Source organism: Sphaeramia orbicularis, chromosome 8 (genome assembly GCF_902148855.1).
Source record: "Sphaeramia orbicularis chromosome 8, fSphaOr1.1, whole genome shotgun sequence".
Lineage (NCBI taxonomy): Eukaryota > Metazoa > Chordata > Actinopteri > Kurtiformes > Apogonidae > Sphaeramia > Sphaeramia orbicularis.
In genome coordinates this window covers 12,129,860-12,144,395 of record NC_043964.1, presented here as the reverse complement: position 1 = coordinate 12,144,395, position 14,536 = coordinate 12,129,860, and the positions used below count along the sequence as shown (strand labels likewise).

Genomic DNA, 14,536 nt, shown 5'->3' with positions numbered 1-14,536 from the left:
CCCTCAGAAGACACACACAGGAGGAACAAGAGCATTTACTTCATGGCAACAATAGTCGTCAAGTGTTTTGTGTTGTTTCAGGCTTTTCGAAAACAATAACTGAGACAAAGAATGGTGCTGTTTCAGTCAGTTAGGACTTAAAGTGGAGGATTTATCTGTTTTGGTTGATGATAAGCTGATGATTATGTCGCTCCCGGAGGAGGATCTGACATGCCCGGTGTGCTGCGACATCTTCACAGACCCTGTTCTGTTGTCGTGCAGCCACAGCTTCTGCAGAACCTGCCTGAAGCGCTGCTGGGACACGGGGATACGAGAGTGTCCGGTGTGCAGGAAAAAAGCCTCCAAGTCAAACCCTCTGTCCAATCTGGCTCTGAAAAATGTCTGCGAGGCGGTGGTGGAGGCCAAGAGGAACTCTGTGGTGGTGTTGGAGCAGCAGATGAACTGTAGTCTGCATGGGGAGAAGCTGAAGCTCTTCTGTGTAGTGGATAAATGGCCCATATGTGTGGTGTGTCAGACGTCCAAACTGCACAAGAGCCATGAGTGTTCACCTGTGGAAGAGGCAGCGCTGGACTGTAAAGTAAGTGAAGGATTAGAACAAAGCAGGAGTCTGCTGTTGGAGTTGTTTAGTTTTAGAACCTTTATTTAACCCAGAAAGACCTACTTTTGTGGCAGCTCCCAAATGAATGTTTCTCTATGTTTAAGCTTTCACTGGAAAAAAAGTCAAAATCTGACCAAGTGTATTTTTCTCATTTCTAGTCCAAATATGTCATCACACTTAAAATAGGACAGAATCACCTACAGAGGAACTTCTTAGTGAGATATAAGAACTTGTTTTTAGACAAAAGATCTGGAAAATTGGATTTCTGGAAATCTTACCAAGGTAATTTTCACTTCCATTGGTTGGTTCCATTTTTTGCTTAATTCAAGATTTTAATTTTTTATTTTTTTGCTTGAATTAAGAAAAAAATCTTGAGTTAAGCAAAAAAAAAAAAAAAAAAAAAATCTTCAATTAAGCAAAAAATCCTGAATTAAACAAACAAACAAAAAAAACTTCAATTAAGCAAAATAAATAAATAAATAAATAAATAAAAATCTTGAATTAAGCAAAAAAAAAAAAAAAAAATTGGAATTAAGCAAAAAAAAATCTTGAATTAAGCAAAAAATCTTGAATAAGGCAGCAAAAAAAAAAAGAATGAAGAGAAAAACATCTTGAATTAAGCAAGAAAAATCTTGAATTAAGCACAAAAAAATCTTGAATTAAGGAAAAAAATCTTGAATTAAGCAAAAAAAAAAAAATCTTGAATTAAGCAAAAAAATCTTGAACAAAGCAAAAAAAAAAAAAAAAAAAAAAATTGAAGTAAGACAAAAAAAATCTTGAATTAAGCAAAAAAAAAAAAAAAATTCTTCAATCAAGCACAAAAAAAAAAAAATCTTGAATTAAGGAAAAAAAAAATCTTGAATTAAGCAAAAAAAAAAAAAATTGAATTAGGAAAAAAAAATCTTGAATTAAGCAAAAAAAAAAAAAAAAAAAAAAATCTTGAATTAAGCAAAAAAAAAAAAATTGAAATAGGAAAAAAACAATCTTGAATTAAGCAAAAAAAAAAAAAATATTGAATTAAGCACAAAAAAATTCTTGAATTAAGGGAAAAAAAATTCTTGAATTAAGAAAAAAAAAAAAGAATTAAAAAAAAAAAAAAAAAAAAATCTGCCAGTGGAAAAAGTGCAAATTATCTTGTAAGTTTTCTTGAAAATCTTATTTCAATCTTATATTCAATGTTATATATTATATTCAATCTTATTTTTACTGTCTAAAAATAAGTTCTTATATCTCACTGAAAAGTTCCTCTGTAGGTGATTATGTCTGATTTTAAGTGTGATGAGATATTTTGAATAGAAATGAGAAAAATACACTTGGTAAGATTTAGATTTTTTCCAGTGTTCTTATATGATTTATCACCATTTATTATAATTTTATCCTCTGTATTGTGTGTGTGTGTTGTTTTTTTTTTTTTTCAGTGTAAATCAGGTAATTTCCTATATGTGATTCAATGATCATGTAGATGTTCATTAAAGCTCATGTTAAAGTTAAGGTTTATTATGTTAAAAACAGATAAAACTGAAGAAAAATTAATCTTCTCAGCAAATACAGCAATAACTGAATTTAAAAACTAGTATTTCCATCCACTGTCACTGATCCAACGCCATGGGTTTTACTGGTGAATGAATGTTGTAAAAGACGACATGAAAAGACGACAAACTGTATTTTACACCAATTATTTACATGTATTGATAGAATTAGTGGATTAACAGTTATTTAACTTTTTATATCAGTAAGTGATATTGCTGTCAGTGGATGTTTGGGTCTTTATGAGTTAAAAAAAATATCTTTAAGTCACTTTTAAACAAAATGTTGGAATGAATGTTGAAAAAACATAAAATACAGAGGATAATATCATAATAAATGGTGATAAATCACTATAACAGACTCTGGGAACAGAGACTGTAATTATTTAAGTCGTTCCAACAGATGTAGACGAGCAAATATAATAGAAACAGACCTAAAATATATTAATAGATAAAAGAATACCAGTGTTTTAGTCTGTGTGTTAAAATAGCTGCCCATCCAACTTGAGCATACACTGTAAAAAAAACAAAACAAAACAAAAATAAATAAAAAAACAGTAATATTCCGGCAGCAGGGGTGCTGAAAAATACTGTAAAATACTGTAAAATAACCATCTCATAAAAATACAGTAATTTTCCATAATTAAAATACAGTTTTTTGCCCTAACTTTACATGAGATTTTGCATATTTTTTTTTGACTATTTAATGTTTAATAAGAATATTTTCATGTATTAAAACAATTAAATTACCTATAAATATATATATAAATAATTTTCAATGACACTAAGTTGTACAATCCACTAATAAAAACTGTATTTGGACAGTTTATCAGTGCTTATACATGTTATATATTCAAAAAAATACATTTATTCAACATTTTTGTTGTGAAACCTCCTGTAATTACACAAGATATTTGTCACTTAACCAACAAGTCTTGTTAAACTTATAGAACAAATACTTCTTTTTTTGGTTAATTGCCAATAATTTTAGCTGGTTTTATTTATTTATTTATTTATTTTTTTACAGTATTAAACTTTAAATTAACAGTTTAATCTCATAAATAGAAAAGAAATATTTGTGAAGTTGCGATACATTTGCAAATGTATTTTAACTGTATTTTTCTGTGAAAAAAAGAAAACATTTCTTTTAAAAATGTAATTTTTTTGGTTATTCACAGTTACAGTTTTTTCATGTTATTTTACATTTGACATGTAAAATCACAGTCTGTTTTTGTAAATTTCATTGATATTTTCCTGTATCTTAAAAATACAGGAAAAATCTGTAAAATAAACAGTGAAAATTCTGTTAAATTACAGATTTTTTTTTTTTTTTTTTTTTTTACAGTGTATGACATATAATGATGAATCCGAGCTCTGAGGCTTTTAATAAACCTCAGTGCACCGTGATAAACAGTATCAAAAGCATTTAAACACATAAATAATGTTCCCGCAATCAAACAGAGACATAAAACTAGAAGCAACAAGTCTGTGGTTAGTTAAAGTGTAAGGGAACACCTGAGAACAGAATGCTGCTCCACAAGTCTACCCTGATTAGTATCCACATTTTTTTCTATCTGTGAGGAGTTCATACCTAATACACTAAAAAAAAAAATAAAATAATTAAGCCACTGGAGCAGCCCAAAATATGTCCAGTCAGTGTGTTTTTGCATATAAATAAAAGCCTAAAAATCTAAACTCAGCCACATCTGACCAAGGTTATATTTCATAGTTTTTGTATTCTGTTATTTTTTCAGTAACATGCTTTCCATATGATACTAAACCAGGTTTGTCGCATATTTTCGGTAAAAACAGCAGTGTAGCACAGGCCAGAAAATCATGTTGAGTTGATATGATCATTTAAAAGAAATGGAGAGTTTTTGGAAAGAATGATCAGGAATTTCTTCAAAGTCCTAAACTGAAAGAAGAATCAAAACAATAACAGGATTCAGTGTATTTTAACTCATAAAAACCCAAACAACCACTGGCAACCAAAATCATCTACCGATATAAAATATTTAATAACTTCTAATCCATTAATTCTATCAATACATGTAAAAAAAAAAATGGTGTAAAATACAGTTTGTCGTCTTTTCATGGTCATCAAATATGACCCATTTGGACGTTCAGAGGCTCTGTAGTTACCATGGAAACACCGTCATCATCTACAACATTGATTCACCAGTAAAACCCACGGAGTTGGATCGATGACAGTGGATGGACACGCTTGTTTTTATGCTCAGTTACTGAAATTTATGCTGAGAAAGTCACTTTTTCGTCAGTTTTCTCTGTTTTTGATATAATAATCCTCAACTTTAATCTCAGTTTTTATGAACATTTACAAGATCAGTGAATTTACCCTCGTGTGGTGTTCAGATTTTTGTTATTCAGCCAGTGTTCGTGGGTGCAGTTGACCCGCTGCATTTATGGGTTTTTAATTCAACATAATCGAACAATTTTGTGTTAAAAGACTCAACAGTTGTGTACTTCATATTGACATTTTTGCTGAAAAAGTCCTTTTTTCTTTAATTTTCTCTTTTTTTGATATAATAATCCTCAACTTTAATCTGTGCTTTTATGAACATCTACACAATCAGTGAATTAAATATAGAAAAATACCTGATTTTCACTTTAAAAACTACAAAATACAGTGGATAATATTATAATAAATGGTGATAAAACACGTAACAATTAACCCTTTATCGGGCCAGTGACTATAATTGGTAATTTCAGCAAACATTAAATATGGGGCCAATCCTGTGCCTCAGTGATGTCAAGAATGTTGTTTTTTATAACTCTATACAGTAATTTAGAGAGGTTTTGTAGAAAATTTTACGTTGCAAATAGTGAATATGAGTGATTTTTATTTTGATTGATTTTGATTTGATTTTTGACAGAAGAAAATACTTGATTTACACTCAAAAACAGCAAAAAACAGTGGAAAATATTTTAATAAATGGTGATAAAACACACGAAAAAAAGGTTCAGTATTGTAGCACTGGGTCTTTATGGGTTAAGGCCTTTTAGTTCAGGGGTCATATCCTCCCAATATGATCTAAAATGGGCCGAACCAGTCCATTAATAACATAATAATATATAAATAATGCAAATTCCCAGAAAAATTCAAAATGTTTTATAGTGAAAAATGTAAAATTACATTATGGAAATGTTTACATCTATAAACTATCCTTTAAAAAATATGAATAACATGAACAACCATGAAAAAACTGTAATTCAGTAAGAAAAATAAGTGCAATTTGAATAATATTATGCCTCAGTTTATCATACATAACTTATAGATCAAAAACATTTAGTAATTGGCAGAATATTGTTAAAATGGCGCTTAATTCTTTTAGGATATTTCAGATTGTTCATATTTTGGGTTTTGGGGTGGGCTAAGGTATCTTATCTATACATTTGTCTGTTCATCTCTTTGTTTGACCTGCTTTATTTTCAGGATGAACTTTCTTTATGCCTTAGAAGTTTACAAGACAAACTGGAAAAGCTCAAAAGAATTCACCGGACGTCTGCAGACATGTTCATGTACATTAAGGTGACAAACAATAAGACAAATCTTACATATTTCCTTATAAATAATATTAATAAAAAGGCATAAATATAACCGAATCTGCACTAATCTCCTTCAGAATCAGGCCACAGAGACACAGAGGCTGATCAAGAGTCAGTTTGAGCAGCTGCATAAAGTCCTGTATGAAGAAGAGTCGACCAGATTAGCAGCTGTGAAAAAAGAAGAACAAGGGAAAATCGCCAGAATGAAGGATAAGTTTAAGGAGCTTTCAGCTGAGGTGTCGTCCATCGCGGAGACCATCGCAGTCATACAGACGGAGCTGAAGGAAGACGACATGGTTCTGCTGAAGGTCAGTGAACGCAACATAAGTTTTCTTCTTCCCACTCCTTTTTGAGCTGAACATACTGAATTTATTTTGTTATATCTAGTGTACATGGCAAGCGCTATTTTATCTTGATCACCTTTATTTATGCATCTAAAGGTCAGCTGAAGAAATTGTAAATCGCGCAGAACAGAGCTGACAGGTTAGACTTACATCAGTGGTTTCATTTTTCACTTCATTTCATTTTATTCATTCATTCCAATCTAAATGATTGGAAAGGAGCAGGATGAAGAACACTTATACTACCTGCCCCTTTCTTGAAACATCTGCTTACATCAGAGACGTTGTCATGACAGTTATTACAGTAAACAGTTTACCTGATAGTCAGTGCAAATAAAATAAATCCAACATCCATAAGTTGAATTGTGTCATTACATGCTTTTATAAAGCTTCTCTATTCTTTCCTTATACAAACTCTTAAACTGAAAAATATTTGTACAGCTCTTCTCTTCCACTGCCAAATAATTCCACATCCTGACACCCACAACAGAAATACACATTTTCTTCACATTACTCCACACCCTTTGCTGTTTAAAATCAAACCTCCTTCTATGTTCTTCATCCTGTCATACTAAAACAAATAATCTCTGCAAATTTGCAGCAAAAGTCCGTTTCTCGCTCTAAACACAATCAGCAATGTCCTTAATTCAACCAACTCTTTAAACTTAAACAATCCTGATTTAATAAACAACTCATTTGTATGTTCCCTGAAATTAACATTATACATGATTCTTATTGCTCTTTTCTGTAATAAAAACAATGGTTTTGTGTTTCCAACCTTTTTTGGCTTGTGACCCCATTTTAACATCACCTATTTCTGGCGACCCCAGACATTCAAAATGGAGACTTTTTTTTTTTTTGTGCTAAAATTAAATTTTTTTGATCATGTCATAGTTTGCTATACTATGTTGCAAATAAACATTAATTTTAGACACATTTAGTCTATATAATGTATATTATTATGGACGGAGGCAGAAAAGCCAGGTGTAGATCAAGATTATTATCGTTAACAAAAACTAACGAAATGACGAAAACTAGAATTGTAAAAACTTTTTTGTTAACTGAAATAAATAAAAACTATGGTTAAAAGAAAAATCTGCCTTGGTGGAGGTCTGCGCTGTCCGAGTGCTTTTCTAGTTGTGATGATGTTTTATGTTTTTAATGATGTTAATAATGGTTATTGTTTTTAGATTTGCATTGTTAATAATGTGAATTGTGATTGTCATGCATATCATGTGTTGTTATATTCTGAGTTGTGTATTGTCCTTCTGTGTGGAACCCAAGAAGATTAGCTCGTCACTTTGGTGGCAGCTAATGGGGATCCTTTTAAACATTAAACATTTATTCATGTATTTGCTCTGCTATTAATTCCTTGTAACAAAAAAATGTTTAATTTTTTCTTCTCAAAACAAATGAATGAATGAATGAACATCACATTTTCCAAACCTTCACATCTTAACATTACACTTTTTTTTTTTTTTCCAGAATTTTAAAGACACTCATGACAGGTAGGTCAAAACAAAGCAGGATCAGACTCTAATTTTTTTATTTTGACGTAATAAATCCTCATTGTAGGTTTTCTCTTGCAGGAGCAAAAGCCTAACGCTGGGTTCAGACGACATGTCAGGCGTTCTGATCGATGTGACTGAACATCTCTGTAACCTTAAGTACAGAATCTGGGAGAAAATGCTGGAACACATTGACTACAGTGAGTAAAGTGTTCATTTTTCCCTCATAAACCTCAACAGCCGCTGGTAACAAAGAACATCCACTGATTTGACCCTATGATGCCAAATGTATCATATTTGACACATGAGTTTTGAAGCCCTCTACATGATCAGTGTGGTATTTTTTTCTTCAAAAACCTGATGTATACAATTAGATACATGCAATACACAGATAATCCACCAGGGGGGAGGAATTCATTCACCAGAGGCCTTTCCAGTGACACTACAAGATTAAATGAACCTTTTCATGCATGAATTACGAGAACCTTAGTCAAGATTTATTTCCTGAGTGTTTTTATTCCTCTTTAGGCCTGAAAAAAACAATGCAATTGAATTTTTTTAATGAACCTATTTTTCATGGAGTTACAAAAATGTCCATTCAGCTGGACATCAGGTGTTTAATTTTTGAAGTAAAGAAACATGTATTTAAAATGCAATATTAGAAAGTGATAAACTGTGTGAAAACTATGAAATAAAAACCCTTTTAATGCAGCTAATCTGATGTTTTCTCACATTTTAACATACTCCAATACTAGTTATTACCCACTTTATTGAAATAAAATGCCAAAAAAAAAAAAAAAAAAAATATTTTTGTTTAACTGTATAACACCAAATGTATCATATTTGATGCATGAGTTTTGAAGCCCTCTACATGATCAGTGTGATATTTTTTTTCTTCAAAAACCTGATGTAAACAATTAGATACATGCAATACACAGATAATCCACCAGGGGGAGGAATTCATTCACCAGAGGCCTTTTCAGTGACACTACAAGACTGTCATTAATGAGGAAGAAGACAGAACTTTGACAATTGTAAAAAGGAATTACCAATTAGTTAGACATGTTTGTGCTATATTAGGTTTTCGTTTGATCAAAAATAATAATATTTGAGCACTGAGACCCAATGTATCAAATATGATACAAAATTGAAACTCATACATGGAAATTGGTTTGAAAAAAAAAAAAGGGTTGCTCAGAAGGACCAATAAAGGCTCCAGTTTCAAAGAAGTGGAATTTTCTGTCAGTGATTTAATGGTTCAGGCTTTATGGGGTTAAAATAACTCATTACTTTCTATCCTATCAGTTACATAATTCAAGAAAAATGCACATTCTCAGCTTTTCATCGTCATCAAATTTGACACATTTGGAGGTTTTTCTCTTTAGCCATTGTCATGAGTTTGAATAATCAGATGGTTTTAGACAATTATTATTATTTTTTTAAATTTAGTTTAGTTTGAATATGCAACAAAACAAAATAATCCTGCTTAGTCTTCATAAATGAAACAGATTATAAGAAAACAAAACAAAACAAAAAAAAAACCCAACTAAAATATATACATATACATGAAAATAAAGAATGATTTCATTAGCATATTCGAAAAGGATTTTATGTTCTGTTCATTCATTCATTCATTCATTCATTCATTCATTCATTCATTCATTTATTCATTCAAGCTTTATTAAGGACACAAAAATTAGGTCCATAGGATAAGATAAAAAACGTACACAATAAAAAAGAAAAGAAATAGCATAAATCCAATTATTACTTATACATTAAGGCTCGATCATCAGTGAGACCACATTTTAGATGTAAACCTTAAAGAACTAATCTTGGGACAGATCAGGGTTTATACAATTAATGAATTAATGATACATTTTGTTAAAAAAAAAAAAAAAGACTTTTTCTTCAATTTTTTAAATATTTTTATCCAATAATCTTTGAATTTACTCTGAGCTTTTATGAACATCTAGGTCACAGGTGTCAAACATGCGGCCCGGGGGCCAAAACCGGCCCGCCAAAGGTTCCAGTCTGACTCGCGGGATAAATTTGCAAAGCACAAAAATTACACAAAAGATATTAACAATTAAAGTCGTATTTGTTCAGGTTTTACATACAGACCAATGTGAGCTCAACTAAATAAGCATAATAACCTATAAATAATGACTCCAAATTTTCTTAGTTTAATGTGAAAACATAATATTACATTACATCTATAAATAAGTAATGACAAGTCCAAATTTTTCTCTTTTTTTAAGTGTAAAAACTTACATTAAATGATGAAAATATGAACATTTACAAACTATCCTTCAACAATAAAATGCGAAAAACCTGAAATTTTGAAAGTGAAATTTTAACATTATTCTTCCTGTTATTAAATATTTTGTGCCTTTGGTAGATCCAATCTGTAATATGCATGTTTACATGGTAAGTTGAGGTGTAATATTTTTAAAATTGCACTTATTTTTCTCAAGAAATTTCAGTTTTTTTCAGGTTATTCACATCATTTTTGTTTGGATAGTGTGTAAAGGTACATATTTTTATAATTTAATTTTGATTGCACTAAAACAAACAGAAAAATTTGGAGTCGTCATTACTTACAGGTTATTATACTATTATTTTACTGGTCCGGCCCACTGGAGATCAATTTGGGCTTAATGTGGCCCCTAAACTAAAATGAGTTTGACACCCCTGATAAAGGTGATCAGTACATTAAACTTTGGAAAATACCAGATTTTTACCGAAAAGTGTAAAATGCAGAGGATAATATTATAATAAATGATGGTAAATGAAGAGAAAAGTGTATTTCTGAGACACCATAAAACTAGTTCTAAGTCTTGTGGACCATTATGGTTTATTTCCTGTATGTTAGGTCCGGTCACTCTGGATCCAAACACCGCACACCCCTGCCTCATCCTGTCTGATGACCTCACTTCCCTCCATTACTCCAAGCAGCCCGGCTGTTGCCCTGACAACCCGGAGCGTTTCCACATGAGTGCTGAAGTGGTAGGCATGACCTCGCTGGGCTCAGGAAGTCACCGCTGGGTTGTGGATACGGGAAGTAATCAGGATTGGCTCCTGGGCGTGGCCTCCACGTCTGTCCCCAGGAATGCCGAGGTCTCTGCCCGGCCGGAGAACGGATTCTGGACTCTGCGTTTCCGGGATGGAGAGTTCATGGCAATGACCTCACCCCCCTCCCTGCTGACGGTTTCCAGAACACCCAAACAGGTCAAAGTGCAACTGGATTACAACAAAGGGATGGTGTCGTTTCTGGACCCTGCTGATGACACACTTATTTATACATTTGAGCAGACGTTCACAGAAACATTACTTCCATACTTCTACACACAGAGCAGTCATCCACTGAGAATAATGCCAGAGAAGGTACTGGTCACAATGTTACGGCAATAAGCACACAATGAAGGACGTGGAAAGAACATATTACTCCTGTTGAAATGGATGAAAATAACAACAACAACAACAACAACGATGATGATAATAATAATAATAATGATGATGATGATGATGATGATGCTGATACTTCAATAAGCAGATGATGAAGGACGTGGAAAGAACTCAATAACTTACTCCTCTTGAAATGGATGAAAATAATAACAGCAACAACAACGATAATGATAATAATAATAATGATGATGATGATGATGATGAAGATTTTGATACTTCAATAAGCAGATAATGATGGGCATAGAAATAGCATATTACTAATAATTATTAATCAATAAGAACAACAACAACGATGATAATAATAACAATAATGATGTTGATGATGATGATGATAATGATAATCGTAATGATGATGATGATGATGATGATGATGATAATAATTATAATGATGATGTTGATACGTCAATAAGCAGATGATGGACACGAAAATAACATCTTACTCCTTTTGAAACAGATGAAAATAATAACAACAACAACGATGATGATGATGATGAAGATGATAATAATGATGATAATAATGATGATGACACATCAATAAGCAGATGATGACAGACATGAAAATAACATATTGCTCCTGCTGAAATGGATGAAAATAATAATAATAATAATAATAATAATAATAATAATAATAATAATAATAATAATAATAATAATAATAATAATAATGATGATGATGATGACACATCAACAAGCAGATGATGACAGACATGAAAATAACATATTACTCCTGTTGAAATGGATGAAAATAACAACAACAACAACAACAACAACAACAATAATAATAATAATAATAATAATAATAATAATAATAATAATAATAATAATAATGATGATGATGATGATGATGATGATGATGATGATGATGATGATGATGATGATGATATGTCAATAAGTAGATGATGGACATGAAAAGAACATTTTACCCCTGTTGAAATGGATGAAAAAATAAAAAAAAGAAAAGAATAATTTAAATGGTCACATCTAGGGATGTTGGGATGTCTGACATGACAAAAAAAAAAAAATCTGTCTAAGACCCAACAGAGTCTTAAAAAATACTCTATAGATACTCAGTGAATTTAGCTTCGGGTTCATGAAGGATTTCTAATTATTTCGGTGTATAGAAGTCATACTATTTATATTAAATATGTAAAGGCAATGAGCATTTGGTGGCAGTGTTATAATAATCAATATTAAAATTCCTATGGATGTGCGTTGTCTACATTTTATTTGCATTTAAAAAGCTGTTTATTGACTTAATTAAATGGAGTTTCCAGCATCAAAATTTACCCACTCACACAAAAAATAAGCATTTAATCATGGTGATGATTTTCAGTCAAATAAACCAATCTATTTTTCCATTTGTTTCCATATTTGTCTTGTAAACCAACATGTATCACCAACACTTCATGGTTTTTTTAATTTTATTTTTTATTTTATTTGTCTGTTTTGACACATGATGGCGCCAAACTCAAGCAAATGTTTGTGCGTGGTTCAGAACAGAAAACTACATGAATCCTAAGATATTTATGCATTTATCAACACCTTAAATAAGAATTAGGAGCTTTTTCTTGTTATTTCTGTATGAAAAGACCAGACAAGGTTTATTTATATTGCACATTATTGCCTAAAGCACTGAGGGAACAGCAGCTACAGCCATTTGAATAATGTAACACAATAGAAACACACTTAGAACAGAATAAACCAATAAATAAAGACAAATAAAACCATTTGAAGACATCATAATGAAGTTAAGTGCTATGAAACTGTTACAAAATAACACTTTTAGCCATTACATTTCCCTAAAAAGTATCAAAAATAATTTAAAAGCTGTTGTATTTGCAACTTGAAGATGCAGATAGATAGATATACTTAATTAATCCCAAACTGGGAAATTGTAGCAGAATAGCTTCTTACAGTTGATTGAACAATAACAGAACATGTGCAGTAACAACTATTTATATGTATATGTACATGTACGTGTATGTGCATGTAAATGTATACATATATGAATGTGTATTTGTATGTGTATGTGTACGTATATTTATGTATATGTATATGTTTATGTATATGTAAGTATATGTATGTATATGTATATGTATGCGTATGTGTATATATATATGTATATGTTAGGGATGTAACAGTATGAAAATTTCATATCATGGTTATTGTGACCAAAATTATCACGGTTATCATTATTATTGAGGTATTATTGAAATTGTGCTCAAAATGTTCAGAAAGTACTAATACACAAACGGAAATAATTTAACCAAGTTGTATTTTAATTAATTAATTAAATAAATAAATAAATAATAGACACAATGTACTTTCTGTTGCAGAAATATTCAAGTATTAACCCTTAGTGGTCTGAGCCTATTTTGTCCGTTTTCAGTCCTTTAGATTTTGCCTTTATATACTATATAAACAAATGTTTACTATACCCATGTTTGGGATCTGTTTTTTCAGCACAACTTCATCTATCTCATCTGTCTATTATTTTTTTTTCACTTTAACCTACTATGAAAACATAAACGGACAAAAAACACAAATAAAATATAAAATCCGATTTAAAAAATACAGATAATTTATTGCATAAATAACACAAAGACGCTTAACGAACCTGTTCAAAGACTTTAAAAGTGAATATTGGTTCCAAATATTACATATAGAAAATCAAAATTGTAATAAATAAAAACTATACTTAAATATTTGACATAAAAGCACAACTTTACGTAGGATTTTTTTCCCCTAAAAGTGTGGTAATCAAACACGGTTATCATGATAATTAGAATTTAAACAGTAATACTAACCATCTGCAATTTTACCGCGATTTATCGTAATCGTTACATCCCTAGTATATGTATATGTATATGTATATGTATATGTATATGTATATGTATAAGTATATGTATATGTACAGGGTGGGGAAGCAACATTTACAATGAACATTTAGTTGTTTTTTCTCAGCAGGCACTACGTCAATTGTTTTGAAACCAAACATATATTGATGTCATAATCATACCTAACACTATTATCCATACCTTTTCAGAAACTTTTGCCCATATGAGTAATCAGGAAAGCAAACGTCAAAGAGTGTGTGATTTCAAAAATAGTTGGAGTGTCCATAAAGACTGTTTATAATGGAAAGAAGAGAATGACTATGAGCAAAACTGTTACGAGAAAGTCTGGAAGATACTATTAAAGAAGAATGGGAGAAGTTGTCACCCGAATATTTGAGGAACACTTGCGCAAGTTTCAGGAAGCGTGTGAAGGCAGTTATTGAGAAAGAAGGAGGACACATAGAATAAAAACATTTTCTATGATGGAAATTTTCTTGCGGCAAATAAATTCTCATGACTTTCACTAAACTAATTGGTCATACACTGTCTTTCAATCCCTGCCTCAAAATAGTGTAAATTTTGCTTCCCCACCCTGTATATGTACAGGGTGAGTCAGAAAAAATGCTCTTTTCATTTAAAGAAATTGTACCACTGAAATGGAAATGCTTATTTTTCTTTTGATTATACAGTCATA

General features: G+C 31.0%; 1 protein-coding gene across 1 annotated transcript; it reads left to right on the top strand.

The window, feature by feature from the left end:
• On the top strand, nt 1–12,815 carry LOC115424261 (nuclear factor 7, brain). The gene is made up of 6 exons (XM_030141405.1): nt 1–577; nt 5,579–5,674; nt 5,769–5,999; nt 7,518–7,540; nt 7,622–7,740; nt 10,413–12,815. The coding sequence occupies exons 1-6, from the start codon at nt 179–181 to the stop codon at nt 10,949–10,951; spliced, it is 1,407 nt and encodes a 468-aa protein (XP_029997265.1). The 5' UTR covers nt 1–178; the 3' UTR covers nt 10,952–12,815.
• Nucleotides 12,816–14,536: the final 1,721 nt, after the last annotated feature.